At 33.8% G+C, this 13,966-nt stretch overlaps 2 protein-coding genes and 1 long non-coding RNA gene across 17 annotated transcripts in view; 1 reads left to right on the top strand and 2 right to left on the bottom strand.

Annotated features, from left to right (window-relative positions):
* Positions 1 to 9,781, bottom strand: LOC107264143 (glutaminase kidney isoform, mitochondrial). Of its 13 annotated transcripts, XM_025081523.1 has the most exons (13): positions 9,385 to 9,779; positions 8,245 to 8,391; positions 7,761 to 7,858; positions 5,549 to 5,584; positions 4,744 to 4,843; positions 4,529 to 4,671; positions 4,088 to 4,461; positions 3,743 to 4,023; positions 3,503 to 3,679; positions 3,272 to 3,432; positions 2,749 to 2,892; positions 1,735 to 1,875; positions 3 to 1,669 (listed from the first exon to the last, which is right to left on the bottom strand). In XM_025081523.1, the coding sequence occupies exons 5-13, from the start codon at positions 4,792 to 4,794 to the stop codon at positions 1,486 to 1,488; spliced, it is 1,656 nt and encodes a 551-aa protein (XP_024937291.1). In that variant the 5' UTR covers positions 4,795 to 4,843; positions 5,549 to 5,584; positions 7,761 to 7,858; positions 8,245 to 8,391; positions 9,385 to 9,779; the 3' UTR covers positions 3 to 1,485. The 13 variants fall into 13 exon arrangements, with proteins under 13 accessions (XP_024937283.1, XP_015587552.1, XP_024937284.1 ...); XM_025081515.1 differs by lacking the exon at positions 8,245 to 8,391 and having other exon boundaries at positions 1 to 1,669; positions 9,385 to 9,781; XM_015732066.2 differs by lacking the exon at positions 8,245 to 8,391 and having other exon boundaries at positions 1 to 1,669; positions 2,749 to 2,874; positions 9,385 to 9,780.
* LOC112493845 lies at positions 2,813 to 13,240 on the top strand. Its single transcript, XR_003058725.1, has 3 exons — positions 2,813 to 3,358; positions 12,435 to 12,593; positions 13,006 to 13,240. It is a non-coding gene; the product is annotated as an uncharacterized LOC112493845 (long non-coding RNA).
* Positions 10,165 to 13,966, bottom strand: part of LOC107264145 (sodium/potassium-transporting ATPase subunit beta-1-interacting protein) — a 10,397-nt gene continuing 6,595 nt past the window's right edge. For 2 of the 3 annotated variants that reach the window (XM_025081526.1, XM_015732077.2), the window contains one exon: positions 10,165 to 12,686. In XM_025081526.1, the coding sequence (XP_024937294.1) occupies positions 11,932 to 12,686 (755 nt within the window). In that variant the 3' untranslated portion in view covers positions 10,165 to 11,931. The remainder of the gene's footprint in view (positions 12,687 to 13,966) is intronic. The other variant, XM_015732078.2, reaches the window with a different exon arrangement.

Genomic DNA, 13,966 nt, shown 5'->3' on the forward strand with positions numbered 1-13,966 from the left:
GATGCTTAAATATTTTCCAATTTTTATTTTACAGATATATGGTATATTACATACGTGCGTGGACATACGATTGACTGTTTTTTTAGTTAAACTATTTTTATACAGATTTATTCTTGCCACGCAGTATGAATATTCTGAAATTGCTTAACAGTAAGTTTGACTTAATAGATAAGCGATTGTGTAATCAATGTTAATTATAAATATTAGAATGCATCGACGATCAATGTAAACTGTAGAGATATAAGTAAAAGTGACTTAAGTCGAAAACTTTAATACTGAATCTATATAAGAGTTTTTAAGGATATTAATTTTCTATTATACGAAAATTCTCTCTAGGAACATAAGACGTAGCGATATTTAATATACATATGAGTATTCAATAACAATTTTTTTTATTTATGGTATCCCTTTTTCATCGCTACGATTCGACGGATAAATAGAAAAAAAATTCATTCATTCCCAGTGGTTTCGATATACACATACATATATAGGGTTATTCACGAAAAATGTACCACCTATAGATGGTTTTATCATAAAAATCAAATGAACAAACTTAACTTCAGGTGATAAGTTTATCGTCCTTTGTATAGTATTCTATAGCCCTTTGATAATAAGATTATTGTCTTTTTGAAATCGTTGGAAAAAATATTTAACCGCGACTCCAACTAGTCGCATTTTCAAAAATTCTAACTATAGATATAACAATACGAATAGGTCATTGAAATAATTTATTATCTTATCTATGCCGCAAAAAGTATTTCACTAAATTGACCTAAATTTTAACTTTTTAAATTAATTTAAAAAAAAAATAATAGAGAAAAGAACAATGGCACCGTGCTCGGAAGTTTCTATCCAGTAAGATATATGTATATGTCTAAGACCTCGCGCGAATGAGTCATAGCACAAAATCCTTGAGAATTATTCAAGATCAATTAAAGACGCTCTAATTTTCGGAATTCACGTTAGAATACATATTTCATAACTAAAAGTAAAACTTGTAGTTAGATTTTGCAATTGGATTATTTCAAAACTATATGCCGGGAAAAAATGTTTAGTTTTGAAAATTTCAAATATTTTTCTAAACACGAATGATCCTTCAATAATTTTTCGTAACACAGTCGTATAATTTTTGACCATCTATCACACATTCTCTCTTTTTCTCGTCCCTGCTTTAAAAATTCAATTAAAACCGATTGACAATAATTGCTGGGAAGAAATCAAATTTATGCATCTGAAATTTCCTATTAAATCTTAAAAATAATTATTTTTGAGAATGAATGAGATTTCTATTAATTAAAAATTTTTTGTTAATTGGATAATCACTAATAAAGTCACACTGGGCATGATATCCTATTCATTCCGAATAATTTTCAATCGGAATACAAATGCCTTCGATTGTAATCAAATAGGATACCTAAATATCTCTATTGATTTTAATGGATTTTTTTAAGCAAGGATTCTCGCAATAAACTCAAATTATATGATTCACGTTAATGGCGAATTATCAGATGGGTCAGAGACCTTTCCAGAGGAAACGCTTTCCGTGTCGCTCGATCCACTTTTCTTATTCTCCTGTTCCGACTGATATGCAACTGCATAATTTTTCAGGTACTCGACAACCTGAGTGTGACCAAAAGTCTCAGCTTCGTCAATAGGTAAATTTCCCCACCTGGGTACCAAATAAAAAATATAATTATCATTTAACCTCAAATAAATAAAATAATTAATTCATACCTGTCCTTTGGATCATGCGGTACGCCACATTGTTCTATAAGAAATTCCACACAGTCCAAGTGACCTTCACTTGCTGCCAAATGCAAAGCCGTTCTGCCATCGTAATCTGACAGTTTCATATCCATGCCACTTAAACGATGCCTGTAAAATTCAAATATTTGTCACTTTATTTTCGTGCAGTTTAATCAAATTGCTTCGCCATTGTGAAATCTACTGAATGCCTGTTTCTTTTATTTAACACGTAATCACGTCGATTTACATTAGCCCAACCGTTCGGTAAATAATTCATTGCTATCTGCGAAATCGAGTCAAGTGAGTGTAATGAGGATTGGGTGGTGTATTCTGGGTTTTTGTATGAATAAGTTATGCTATTTGCAGTTTAAGAAAAAAAATTATTGGAAATTGCATCTTTACTACTAAGATATGAATATACATTGTAGATTTTGTATAGATACGTTATTGATGTTTGTATGTACTCGTTACACTTTAGATAGTGTAAGGGATTGTAAGATCATTGCAAATATATTTAAGATGCTATTACGAATAAGCTTGAAACAAGGAAAGAATGGTTTTAAGCAAACTTCCAAAAAAATTTGCATACCAATTACTTTCTCTCGTAAAGCATTTATGCGACTCACCATTTTAGGCACTCTTGCATACTGCATGTGTGTACGTGGGTGCGTGTAGTTTAAAAGTGGTTTCAAAGTGTCAGCATTGTTAACCAGCGACATATCAGGAAAAGCAACAGATAAATTATCTATTGTTTGTCCAAAACATTATTTAATTTGCATTTTACATTTGAAACTCGAGGCCGTTGTAAGGTCTTACAGTTGCGTCATTTTAGAGAGCAACAATGAATTGTGCTTTAGGACGAGAGAATAGACGGTAGAGAAAATAAAGAACGTTTCAAGGTTGTTTAGAAAGATCTTGTGGTCGAGAGAGAATTTGGAATTAAGAAAAAAATATTTAAATCGTTTTCGCAATGAAACTAGGCGGTTCAATGACGTTAGTTACCTTCTCATTGCTGTGACGTCGCCACTGGCAGCGCTGAACAGTAGATTGACAATTGACAGTCCTTTAGTCTCGAATTTGTGTCTCCTTGGATCCTTTTTGTTGGTCGCATACTTGAGATTATCGTACCTGTGATCATAGTAGGTGCTACACTAATAGGAACAGGTAGTACAATGGGAATAGAATGGAGACATGCAAGAATTCAATCGGGATAATATGAAAATAATGAGGGTTCGTTTGTTCAAGGAAAGGATCGTATGAATTTGGCGTGTAAATCAAATAATTGGAATGGTCAGTTTGAAGTAAAGAGGTCCTCATGCGTATTAGAACACCGGATGAAGTGTGTACGTAAGGCAGAGGAAAAAAATAATATAAGTTTATCTTTCAAGCGTAAGCCAGCAATTGCTAATGTATTGTTTCTGATTTCTGCATCTGATTGAACTTTTGAATATTCATAAAAGTACAATTGTGAGAAGCTCTACGAGAATTTTATGCTGCGAAGATAATATTCATCGAAACATCTAACCTGTGGAAATTAAATTCTGTCACGAGTTCCTCGCAGAATTGTACACCTCTGCAAGAATTTCCAAGAGGATCTAGTGGCGGTGACCAGGTACAAATTCCCATTACATTTGGAATGACAACTAAGAGACTTCCAGAAACACCAGATTTCGCTGGTATACCAACCTGTTGAATAATAAAAAGTTAATGTAATACTTATTAGAATTCTTTGAGTCTAAAGATGTCATTTACATACTTTGAATGCAAATTGTCCACTATAATCATACATTCCACAACTGTGCATTAGACTTAGGACATCTCTAACACTGTCGGGTTTGAGAACTTTTTCTTCAGTAATAGGACAAATTCCTCCATTTGCCAAAGTGGCAGCTATTACAGACATGGATTCGCAATTAGCCTCCATGGCACAGCACTGCAATTTTATTAGAATCATTGGAAAGAGTTCTTTGATTACACTTTAAATGCTTTATCATACCTGGAAGTAAAAATCCATAATTTCCCTAAGATTTGTTTTCTCAGGATAACATTTGTGTTCTCTCATATAAAATCCAAGTGCATAATTTCTGTCAGCAGCCTCTCGTTCAGATAAGAAAACAGCATTGTTAAATCCCAAATATTCACCTCCGGCCAAGCGCTTGAAATAATTCATAATATAGTCAAACTTTTCAGCCAGCGTCATTTCAGGTTTTATCAGAGTTTTCAATAAAGAGGAAATCAATATGGCTCCAGCATTGATCATGGGATTATGAGGTTTTTCTGATAGACAAAAATTATGATTAATCATCTGTAAATAATATTTCCTCTTTTTTTAAATACTCACTGTTGTAATCCAATACGAGTTCATTGAAGTTGCGTCCTGAGGGTTCTTGGCCAACATACTGATGCACAGTTTCTTGTCCTAATCTTTCCAGTGCAATTGCGTAGGTCAAAGGTTTGCTGCAGCTTTGCATTGTGAAAGGTATCGATGTGTCACCAATGCTAAATCTTTGTCCATCAATTGTACAAACAGAAACTCCCCAATATTCAGGATTCATACGAGCTAATTGTGGTATATATGATGCAACTTTGCCTTCGGTGTTAGATTTGCATGTCCAATAGAAATCTTCAATGTGTTTTGTGAATCCAGCCCAGTCTGGAATTATAAATTGATGCCTGAACGCTCTCGATATCAGAACAATGTTTGGGCTGATAATTCTGTAATAAAGGTTCAATAAGAATAAATTGTATATAAATTTAGTGTAAGAAAAAATTATTTACGTGCCTTCTAAATTGTTCTCTGTCCAATTTTTGTGTTTCGTGAGAAATACTCTCGTGTCCACCAGTCTTCAAATGTTCCTTTTTCAAATTATCACTTAGTTCTTTAAGTCGAGGATCATTTCTTTTTAGTCCTGTCGTCCGTAATGCCTTGAGAATAAAAATAAAAATTCTAGACGCGTACAAAGATCGTGAAGGACATTGTGCAAAATTTATAATTACCGCCAAAAATTTGCCCACTGATAATAAACCCGTCTCTTCATTTTTGAACATATCAAACAGGACGTCTTCGGCATTTCGCACTTGATCTTGATCCCTGGCACTGAAAAATATCCAGGATATACATTTCTATTAAATTTGCTACAATTACTTTTATCTTTGTACAACTACGAAGCAAGAAATTACAATGATTATACTAACAAAACTAAAGAGTATACAGAAATAATTTTTTTCTGTTAACCAGAAATTACATATGCACAAATAAATATATTATATTGACAATTTATACATTTACAGCACAATAAACGTGTACACTTAATTTCTAACTCATAAATGGACAAAACAAACATTCATTAACTCTTATCTCTTATTTAACATTATAAAAAGTTATTTCATATTTAAGTACCGAATTAATTGCACCTCTCTTGATAACATAACCGACAATCTACCAGCCAAACGTAATTTTGAGTAATGAAAGTACATTTTCTTTAAGGAATCAAAACGGTTAACCTATAGGTAATTGAAATATCGTGATAGCCTGATATTGTCGCCAGATTAAATATCGATAATAATTTTTTTCAAAATTCACCATAAGCAAATCATCATGCGCACAGAATATACGTTGAATACCAGCAAAGTCACAAACTACTTAAGATTTTAACACGTGAATATTTATGATCAATAATTATTTCTAACAATTAGATACGTACTAATAATTAGATTTTAGCTCTACACTAATTAATAATGTAATTTAATTAGCGCTAAACACTACCACGTGCTCCATGCAATATTATCGCATGGTACTCACTACACGTAGTGGCTGTCATGAATGAAGCTGTACTCGCTGTAAAAAATTAGAGAAGAATCTCCAGTTAGACACTGAAGGATAAGCAAAGCCGGTGTTACCTTAGAAATCGCGCAAGAAGTCTCACGAATTTGTCAGATTTGATTCCAGTTTTATTTTCCAAATTGGCGGTAGTAGACATTACGAAGAATATTAAAATATATTTCTCAAGGGACGAGTATACAAAATTTACGTCCACAAGGACAAAATTTTCGATCTTTTTTTTTCCAATTATTCAAACAAATTACTCGTTTGCGAACAGCCAAGGGAATCGTGATAATGTTTGCAGGAACCGATGATGCATTGTCCCTATGATGCACAGTGTATTTATTTATTTTCAATATATCTTTCTCTCACGATTATTGCAACTTTCAATAAATTTCGACTAAACACTCACGGACACTTTAGCGACTTGTTAAGATTCTAAGCAAAATTTCTATCATCACTGTCATCTTATATAACCTAGAAACACGTCGACCCCCCTCTTCCCTACGAGAGTTCTAAATAGGCATAAATTCCTTGAGTATATATTTATGAACAATGTGCGTTCATACTACGTTGGACCTGACGAGTTAGCACAATATTTATAAGCAATGGCGTCGAAACGTGAAAAAAACGTCCTGAGCTATTTTTTAATAGATTTATCAAAATTCATCCACCCGATTAAATAGATAAATATAACAATTTCTTTTTTAAATCCCACAAGAAATTTACTATACCTCACCGATTTGATTCAACGGAGACGTAGGGGCTATCCGTATCATCCTCAAAATAATAATCATTTAACTCAAAATTTTCCATGGTCTTCCGGACGAAGCGAAGCGTCGCGACGCTTTATAAATGTACTCTTTAAATAATAGACGTACGATCCACTCGTAATTGGCGTTTTATACGAGGCTATTTAATCAAAAAGCCATGACCCTACTAACCCTATAATATTACTATAGAAAGATTGCTACCAGTTACGATAACTGGATATTGTGACGGAGACTCCATATTGGAATAGATCGATATCAATTTGTTATCTGATCTCGTTTACGTATGTATATTTTAGCACGTGATTCGCGTGTGGTCCATCATACCTATATTTTAATCATCAAGTAAATATAAACTGATAACTATCTAATATTAGTCTAACGTAATCAGGGCCTAATACAGTGAAGCATCTGCTATAAAATATTTTTTTTTTAACGAAATTAAGAAGAAAAAATAAAATATAAATAAATACTATAAAAAATGTGCAAATCAATTATCTGACAGTATTTCGAAATTAAACGTAAACATTAGAGATGACAGCTGTCAGATCCACGTGTCATACCAGTGAATAGTTTTAAATTGGTATTGACATGGATGGTTATTGATTTTTCGATTGATTAACCCTAATAAAATAATAGTGCGCATCTCGAAGGATTTACAATCAAGATTAAATTGATAACAGTCGTGCTGGGCAGACTGATAGTACCCATTGGCTACTGTAGTTCACAGGATCATCGATTATACGGCCAGCTCAAAATCTTTTTCAAACTATAAATAGATTGTTGCCATAAATTAACCAATAAGCATCGCGTTGGTCTTGTGTGGTCGAATAATTTACACTTTGCTGAAATTGCAAATTACCATGGTACGTGTGTATACGAGTGACAGCTGTCACTTGGTAGACGCGTTAAACGTTCGAGAAACATGTTGATTGTGAATTAACAGCACCACGTGCTACTATTTGCAATAATATTACTTACACCTATTGCATAAATAATAAACGAATTTTTTTCATTAAATTAAAGGTAAATTCTAGGAAAAAATATTTTTGAAATATCATTCTTTATAGATTTGATTAGTAGAGAACTTTTAGGATATTTATCCAGCTAGCAACAGGTGACGTTAATGTTTCGATAATTTTGATGCACGTAAGACATAAGTAAGTATAGTACAAAGATAGCTGCGTATAACTTGTAGTCACATAAATCAATTAAATTTCCTATAATTTCGAAGAAATGTATTAATTTAAAAATTGCAACGTCTTACGTCATTCACATAAGCTGCGATGATATATTGGACTGTTAAAAAATAAGTGAAAAAATCACGAGATTTTTTTAATACCAAAAAAAGTCTTAATCCGTGATTATATGTATTTTGATTAATTTTATTTAATATATATAATATATATAATTCTCAGTACCGTACGTGCGAATGTTCTAATTCCAAGGCACATCCAAAAGCCGCTTCCAAATACGTAGTTGTTCGCAATTTCACGTTGTTAGGTACGATCGTCCATTTCTATGAATCATTAATAAAAAAAAAAGTAAAGTTTCATCAGCCTCGTATTCTGCCTATCCCATTCATCTTATCACAAGAGTCTCTTATTTTCGCAATTCAAAAGCAGTCTGTGAAGTATTCGTTGCCAACCGTTTCCGTATTGATCGTCCCTTCAATAGGTCCTCCTTGTAGCTTTAAGCCGAAACCTTTCGTGTACTTGAATGTGCACTGAAGAGATCATTGAAATAGTTTAGGAGTTTAAAAAAAAACTTTAGCCAAAAATGAAAAAAAAAATTAATGATCGATGCCCTTGTGAAAAATTGTAAATACGATTGGTCGAAGGGTGTAAATCTTTGGATTTATGGGCTCGTGTTCGTTTTGAAGTATAGCGAAAGAGCCATTTTTACCTTGTGCCGAGACAATCAGTGTGGCAGAGTATTTCTGTCACTGTAATCCGGTCATTGCCATGCTGCACACGTGGGTTCTTTGCCCAAGTCAATTAGTCGCTTTACGTGTCGTCGTAAGGCGTATAAGTTGTATTGCTCTGGTATCTTCTAGGAGATTTCAAAAATTGCAAATAAAGATGTGTGAATATTAATTTTTTAAGGAAGGACGTATTTATTAACAATTTTTACAGTTTTTGACTTGGAATAATGTATGTGCTTAGGTGCTAAAGTGATACTCTAGGGATGATATGGGACTTGTGTGAAATTTGTTTTTTTTTAGCGAATAATAAAATTTTCATATTTAGATATAATTCTTGCAGCTGATAACAGTGTAAACGTATGCACTGTAAATTTTGTCAAATAAATGAAAGTTGAGCAAGTGGAGCAATAATCTTTTCAGTACCGTTCGAGAATATCGGTTCATTCTATATTGGGGTGGGTCAGTGTCTAATTGCATGTTAATTTATCTAATTAAGAAAAAATAATCTGGTGGATCCAGTAAGTAGAATCAATAACAAGGATTTTTAGGGAGTCGTGTTTTACTTTGCTGTTGCATATAACAAAATTATTTAATTGTCAGAAATTATACTGAATAACCTCAAAGACCTTAAAACTTTAATTTTCCTCAAAATTCGATAAGTTTTGTCATTCTTAACCTCATTGCATACGCCATATAGAACTTTGAAAATCTCAGATAAGATTTGAATGAACTGATCTCAAAATCCTTAAAACGTGAAGTTTTGTAAAAAACGAAATTGATGAAATATCTTTTTTTTTTCACCTTGTGCATATATCGACATGTGACACACCTGGCCAGTTTTAGATTTGTCGATATATGCGTCAGAGACACTCAGGGGTTAAAAAGTGGGAAAAGGTCGTTCAGTAAAACGAAGAGACTCTTGGATATGTGAATAAAATTTCGAATATCCACAAATTGCAAAAAAATTATTTAAAAAAAATTATAGGGTAATTTCACCAGTGAATGGATAGGCCCCAGTAAATGGACACGTTTACATGAATTATATATAGTGATTTTAAAAAGAGTCCATTCGCTAGATGCGTTTCCTAAGGTGTTCATTTACTACTGGGTTTACCCTATACCTGGTTATTGGTATGGAGCATACGTAATCCTTTAATGTCCGCCTTAACGATCTTCAATATCTTGACACCACGTGTTATCATTTTTATATGCATAATTCTGTTCGATAAATAATTGACTCGTTCAATTTCGTACTAATCACAAAAAAGTAACACTGTAATATATTGACAAAAGTCGTTATATACTTATCCGGCCCAGACACACTCCCACTCACACTGACAAGTAGAGACACAGACGCCGAGCGTCCCGACGCCTAGAAGCTTACTGTGCCCGTACGTCGAGGCAGCCCTACCTATAGAAACAGGCCGAACTAATTCAGGGACATGCGCGAATTTGGTAACCTGTTTCCTTGAACGATCAATTTATTAATCGACTGACTTGTGGACTTGGCGAAATTATTTAGTAAGTTAAGAAAAAACCGTCTGGCTATGAACTATAAATTATTATACTATCATTAGTCTGATATAAATGACACCGGTAATCTTGGTAATAGCGGCACGTGTGAGGAATCAAACAGTTAAAAAAATTTAGATTAGATTTTCTCCAGATAAAATTCATCCAATTACCTAAAAGATCTTGACACTGAGCTCGTAAAATTGGTTGAACGATATGACAAATAAGAGAGGGAGTTCCTTGTCCAATTAATCTACAAACATCATACAGAAAAAGTTCCGGTAAAGTAATAGACGATTTGCCAATAAAATATTTAACACGTAAACCGAACGAGTCAGTCAATTTACCAGTTCGATTATTAATCAGAAATATTAATTCGACAAATAAAATTGTTTGTTTCGTATTTTTTTTTTTTATTGTCTTGCATTTCTTGCCGGACGATACATCGAACAATATATCAAAAATGAATAATTGCTTACAAGAACGTAAACAATCAATGCCTTATTATTTTGTGCATTGCTGCAGGGAGCAGTGCATTTTTCAGTAGCACGTGCACCTGATGTAACTGCTTAATCAATATATTCAACTGCATTTAACTGAATAATCAGGTAGTCAATATGAATATTTAGCGGAGTATATTATTACCTAAAAAATAAATTATCCAGAGACGTACGTGTTCCAGACTTATTAACGCAAACAACTCGTATCATTGATCTTGATACATGTGATCTTTCTGCATCCAATAAATTAGACATCCATTACTCGTTTAAGTACGTACCCAGTTTTTACATAACCTCTAAACAATTATTTGCTTAACGTAATAGCTATCCTGCTTATTTGCCCACGACAAATTATTGTAGTCGCTATACTAACTTGTACAAATTATGATAACTGATTAATAAGGACTGCTATAACTATGCTAGCTTCTAGCCTACTTTCACTGCTACTTAATACTTTGGTTCTTACGTCTTTCTCTCCGTTATTGATATTATTTATTGATTCATGATTTTTCTGCTTAATCTCGCTTCTTGAGATACCTAATGATCTAGTTCGAAGATACGTATGTAATACGTACAATTTTTATAAGTCGCGGAACTCGTCCAAGAGATCTACAAATACAAAAATCCATTCCATACAATTATTGCACGCCGTATGTAGATACGATTGCATATATCATTGTGTCACAATTATTACAAGCATTCGTGTACCAGTAAAAATTTCGGCTGCCTTTAATAGGCAACGCACAATCGAATTGGAAGACTGTAGTGTAAATATATATATATATGTATAATGTATATCAAGTACAAATTGCATATATCAAATCGAAATTTGTGTGTATTTGATTGTTCTAGATTTAAAATAAAAAGGCGAACAAAAAATGTGAGGAATATTTGACAAAGTATCACTGAATGTAATGTGAATGAATAAATCATCTCAGTGAATGATAATGATGATGGTAATTGTCATCTGTATGTAGTTAACGATAAAAAAAGAAATGAGTCCTTAACCCTTAGACGAGCGGATTTTTTAAACGACTTCTACAGTTATTGACTTTTAACTTTAATACATATGCTAAAGCGATACTGTAGAAAAAATATGAGACCGATGTAGAGTCGAAAAATTGACTTCCAGTCTTCTAAGGGTTAAGAATGGCGACTGCTGCGTAATTTTTGGCTATGTACAGATAAGATTCGGTATAATGCTAGCTTTTGATTAAGTGCGTAACAGAGATTGCAGCGTTACAATGAAAAATATATAAATACGCGTTTAACATTGTCGGCGATGGTGAATGCGTTAGATTATGATGAGATTGTTTTTCTAAACAGTAAAAAAAAATTAATCGTTCAACACGAATCACAAATTGTTATTCTTGACACCAGAAAATGGTGGCGTGTCAGCGAGGCGTACCAAAGAGGCAAGATACATCTAAAGTTAACAGTGTCTTACAAGAACAGTCGAAAAGTTACTGAAATGAAGATATGAAAAATGTATATTTTCATTCCCTTCTAAGTAAACGAGCCGTTGAGCAAAGATTGCGGTGTGTGAATTAGCCACCAAATCACAATACTCTTTCACGCACAGTTCTAGCTCGGTAACGTACAAAAATCCTGCTACTAATTCTAAACGCAGTACAAGCCTGACACCAGACCCAAAAGTCAGATCACTGTATCCTGATAAGCAGGAGGTCCACTGAGTACAAATTGTTTTTGGCTCTGACGAACAATGTCGGTTCTACTTGGGACCTGAGGTGTCGCCCTGACGCCATGATAATTGCTGTAACTTGACCTGGCACTTGCTGGTCTGTTACTATAAAGATCATCCATATCTTCCCCATTGAGACTCTGAGTGCTGGTTCGTTGAAAAGTAGGATTACTCTGACCCTGCCACTGCATAGGATTCAATTCGTTGTTCTGCCAGTTGTCAGTGAGATTCCTGGTAGAGCTGCTACCATCCCAATTGGGTAAATTTTGAGTAGAGAAATTGCTTGTGTTTGAGTAATTAGAGTCTTGATTCCATACAACCGGCGAAGATACCGCCATGTTGACAGCCTCCGGCTGCCAATTTGAATTTCTGTCCCTGTCCCAGGTATTTGAGATCCTGTCGTAATTAATTGTACCCTGTGACAGCGAGTTGACGTTTTGATTTGTCAAATTGCTAGGTGGCGTATTCGCGTAGAGGCTTTCCTGCTGGTCCATTATCCTGTTTACTGGATTCTTCCTACGAGATTGCCGCACCGAACTTCTTCTGCTGGAGCGTCTTGTGCCGTCCCGAGATATGACGGAGCGTCGCTTGACACGTCGAGGTGTCATCGGTTTCGGTGAGACGCTGTCATCCTGAATTGGTGGCTCTGGCTGAGAGTACTCGATGCTGTACAATGGACGTGGTTGTTTTTTCCTCTTTTTAGTTTGTGCTGTTGCAACAAAAAAAGAACATGAGTCATTGGTGCTTCTACCAGTGCTATTGAACAATCATATGGAGAGCAGACAAGAGTGTCAGTCAATCATTGATTGGTCATATTAACGATAATTATTGCATACGTAAAAAAGATGACAATTTTGCTTTTTTACGTGTGCGAAAAGCCTTAAGTCGTATTAATTAGTCACCTTTGGTATAAAATTTGGATTCTTATTAATTGTACATTATAATAGGCGATATATTTATTCAGCTGACAAATTTTTCTACATTTCTTCTTATAGCAATTAATATTTTGTTTATTTATCAAATTTCAGTTTCATGCAGGATATACACTACGGTCAGAGATACAAAACAAAGGCATATCTTCATACGAGGTATCCACCCAAAAATGTGATTGAAGAATAAAAACCGAAGCGCAGTACCGTGTTAGATAAAAGGAAGAAAAGATAGTGAGGGGTTAATAAATAATAAAGCAAGCAGTAGTGTGTTGTTGCATTGCACGTTTATTGTTGCTATCGAAAAGCACCAAGTTCTTTTTTTTTTTAAATACAATAGGTACACCAATATAAAATCAATCTCTAGGTACTTAAAAAAAATATATATCTATACTGTACAGGCTACAGTGCGGCCAACCAGTCTAAGACGCTACTAAACACTAAGAATTCGTTCCGAAGTGACAAAATGAGAGGAGGACACGTGTCTACGAAAAGTTGTAATAATAGTGAATAAATAATATTTTGTCGATGGTTAATGGTGAATAGTTACCAAAAGGTAGTACAGTAGTTACAAATAGGGAATTGCGATATAAAAGAAGGAGAAATGCATGAGAAATCATTACACAAAAGTCATCAATGTCACTTCAGATTTTCGATAAAAATGAACGTATAATAAAAATCAGTTTGGAATATACGGAATGTCTTCTTTAATCATAAAAGTCCATTTCTAAGGAGTAACAATAAATTAGATTAATAAAATTAAGGGCTAAAATTGTCTTTCTTTTTTTTTTAAACCTAAATCTAGTCTTTCGAAATTTATATAAATTCACACTGAGTGCAATTTCTAAACGACATCCGCTCGCTCGAGTAACGTCGAACGAGATTTTGTTTTTCCAGTGCGAATTTTCATACTAAGAAAAAAAAAATGGTAAAAAATTTCTGACTACCATGCACTACTACATACACTTAAATAATTAAAGGGACACAAATATTACATAGCACCTTGTAGAAAAGCCAAAATGTTCGTCGCTCCAAGAGAAAAAAAAAAAAAAAAAAAAAA

Source organism: Cephus cinctus, unplaced genomic scaffold (assembly GCF_000341935.2).
Source record: "Cephus cinctus unplaced genomic scaffold, Ccin1 Ccin1_scaffold0168, whole genome shotgun sequence".
In the NCBI taxonomy this organism is placed as follows: Eukaryota; Metazoa; Arthropoda; class Insecta; order Hymenoptera; family Cephidae; genus Cephus; species Cephus cinctus.

Excerpts from the sequence above, each read along its gene's own strand:
- LOC107264143 (XM_025081515.1), bottom strand. The coding sequence starts at position 9,477 with ATGCATATAAAAATGATAACACGTGGTGTCAAGATATTGAAGATCGTT. Across the intron at positions 3,680-3,742 it reads TTATGGATTTTTACTTCCAG|TGCTGTGCCATGGAGGCTAA; the intron begins GTATGATAAAGC and ends ATAAAATTGCAG. Across the intron at positions 1,876-2,748 it reads GACGTCACAGCAATGAGAAG|GCATCGTTTAAGTGGCATGG; the intron begins GTAACTAACGTC and ends TGAATTTTACAG.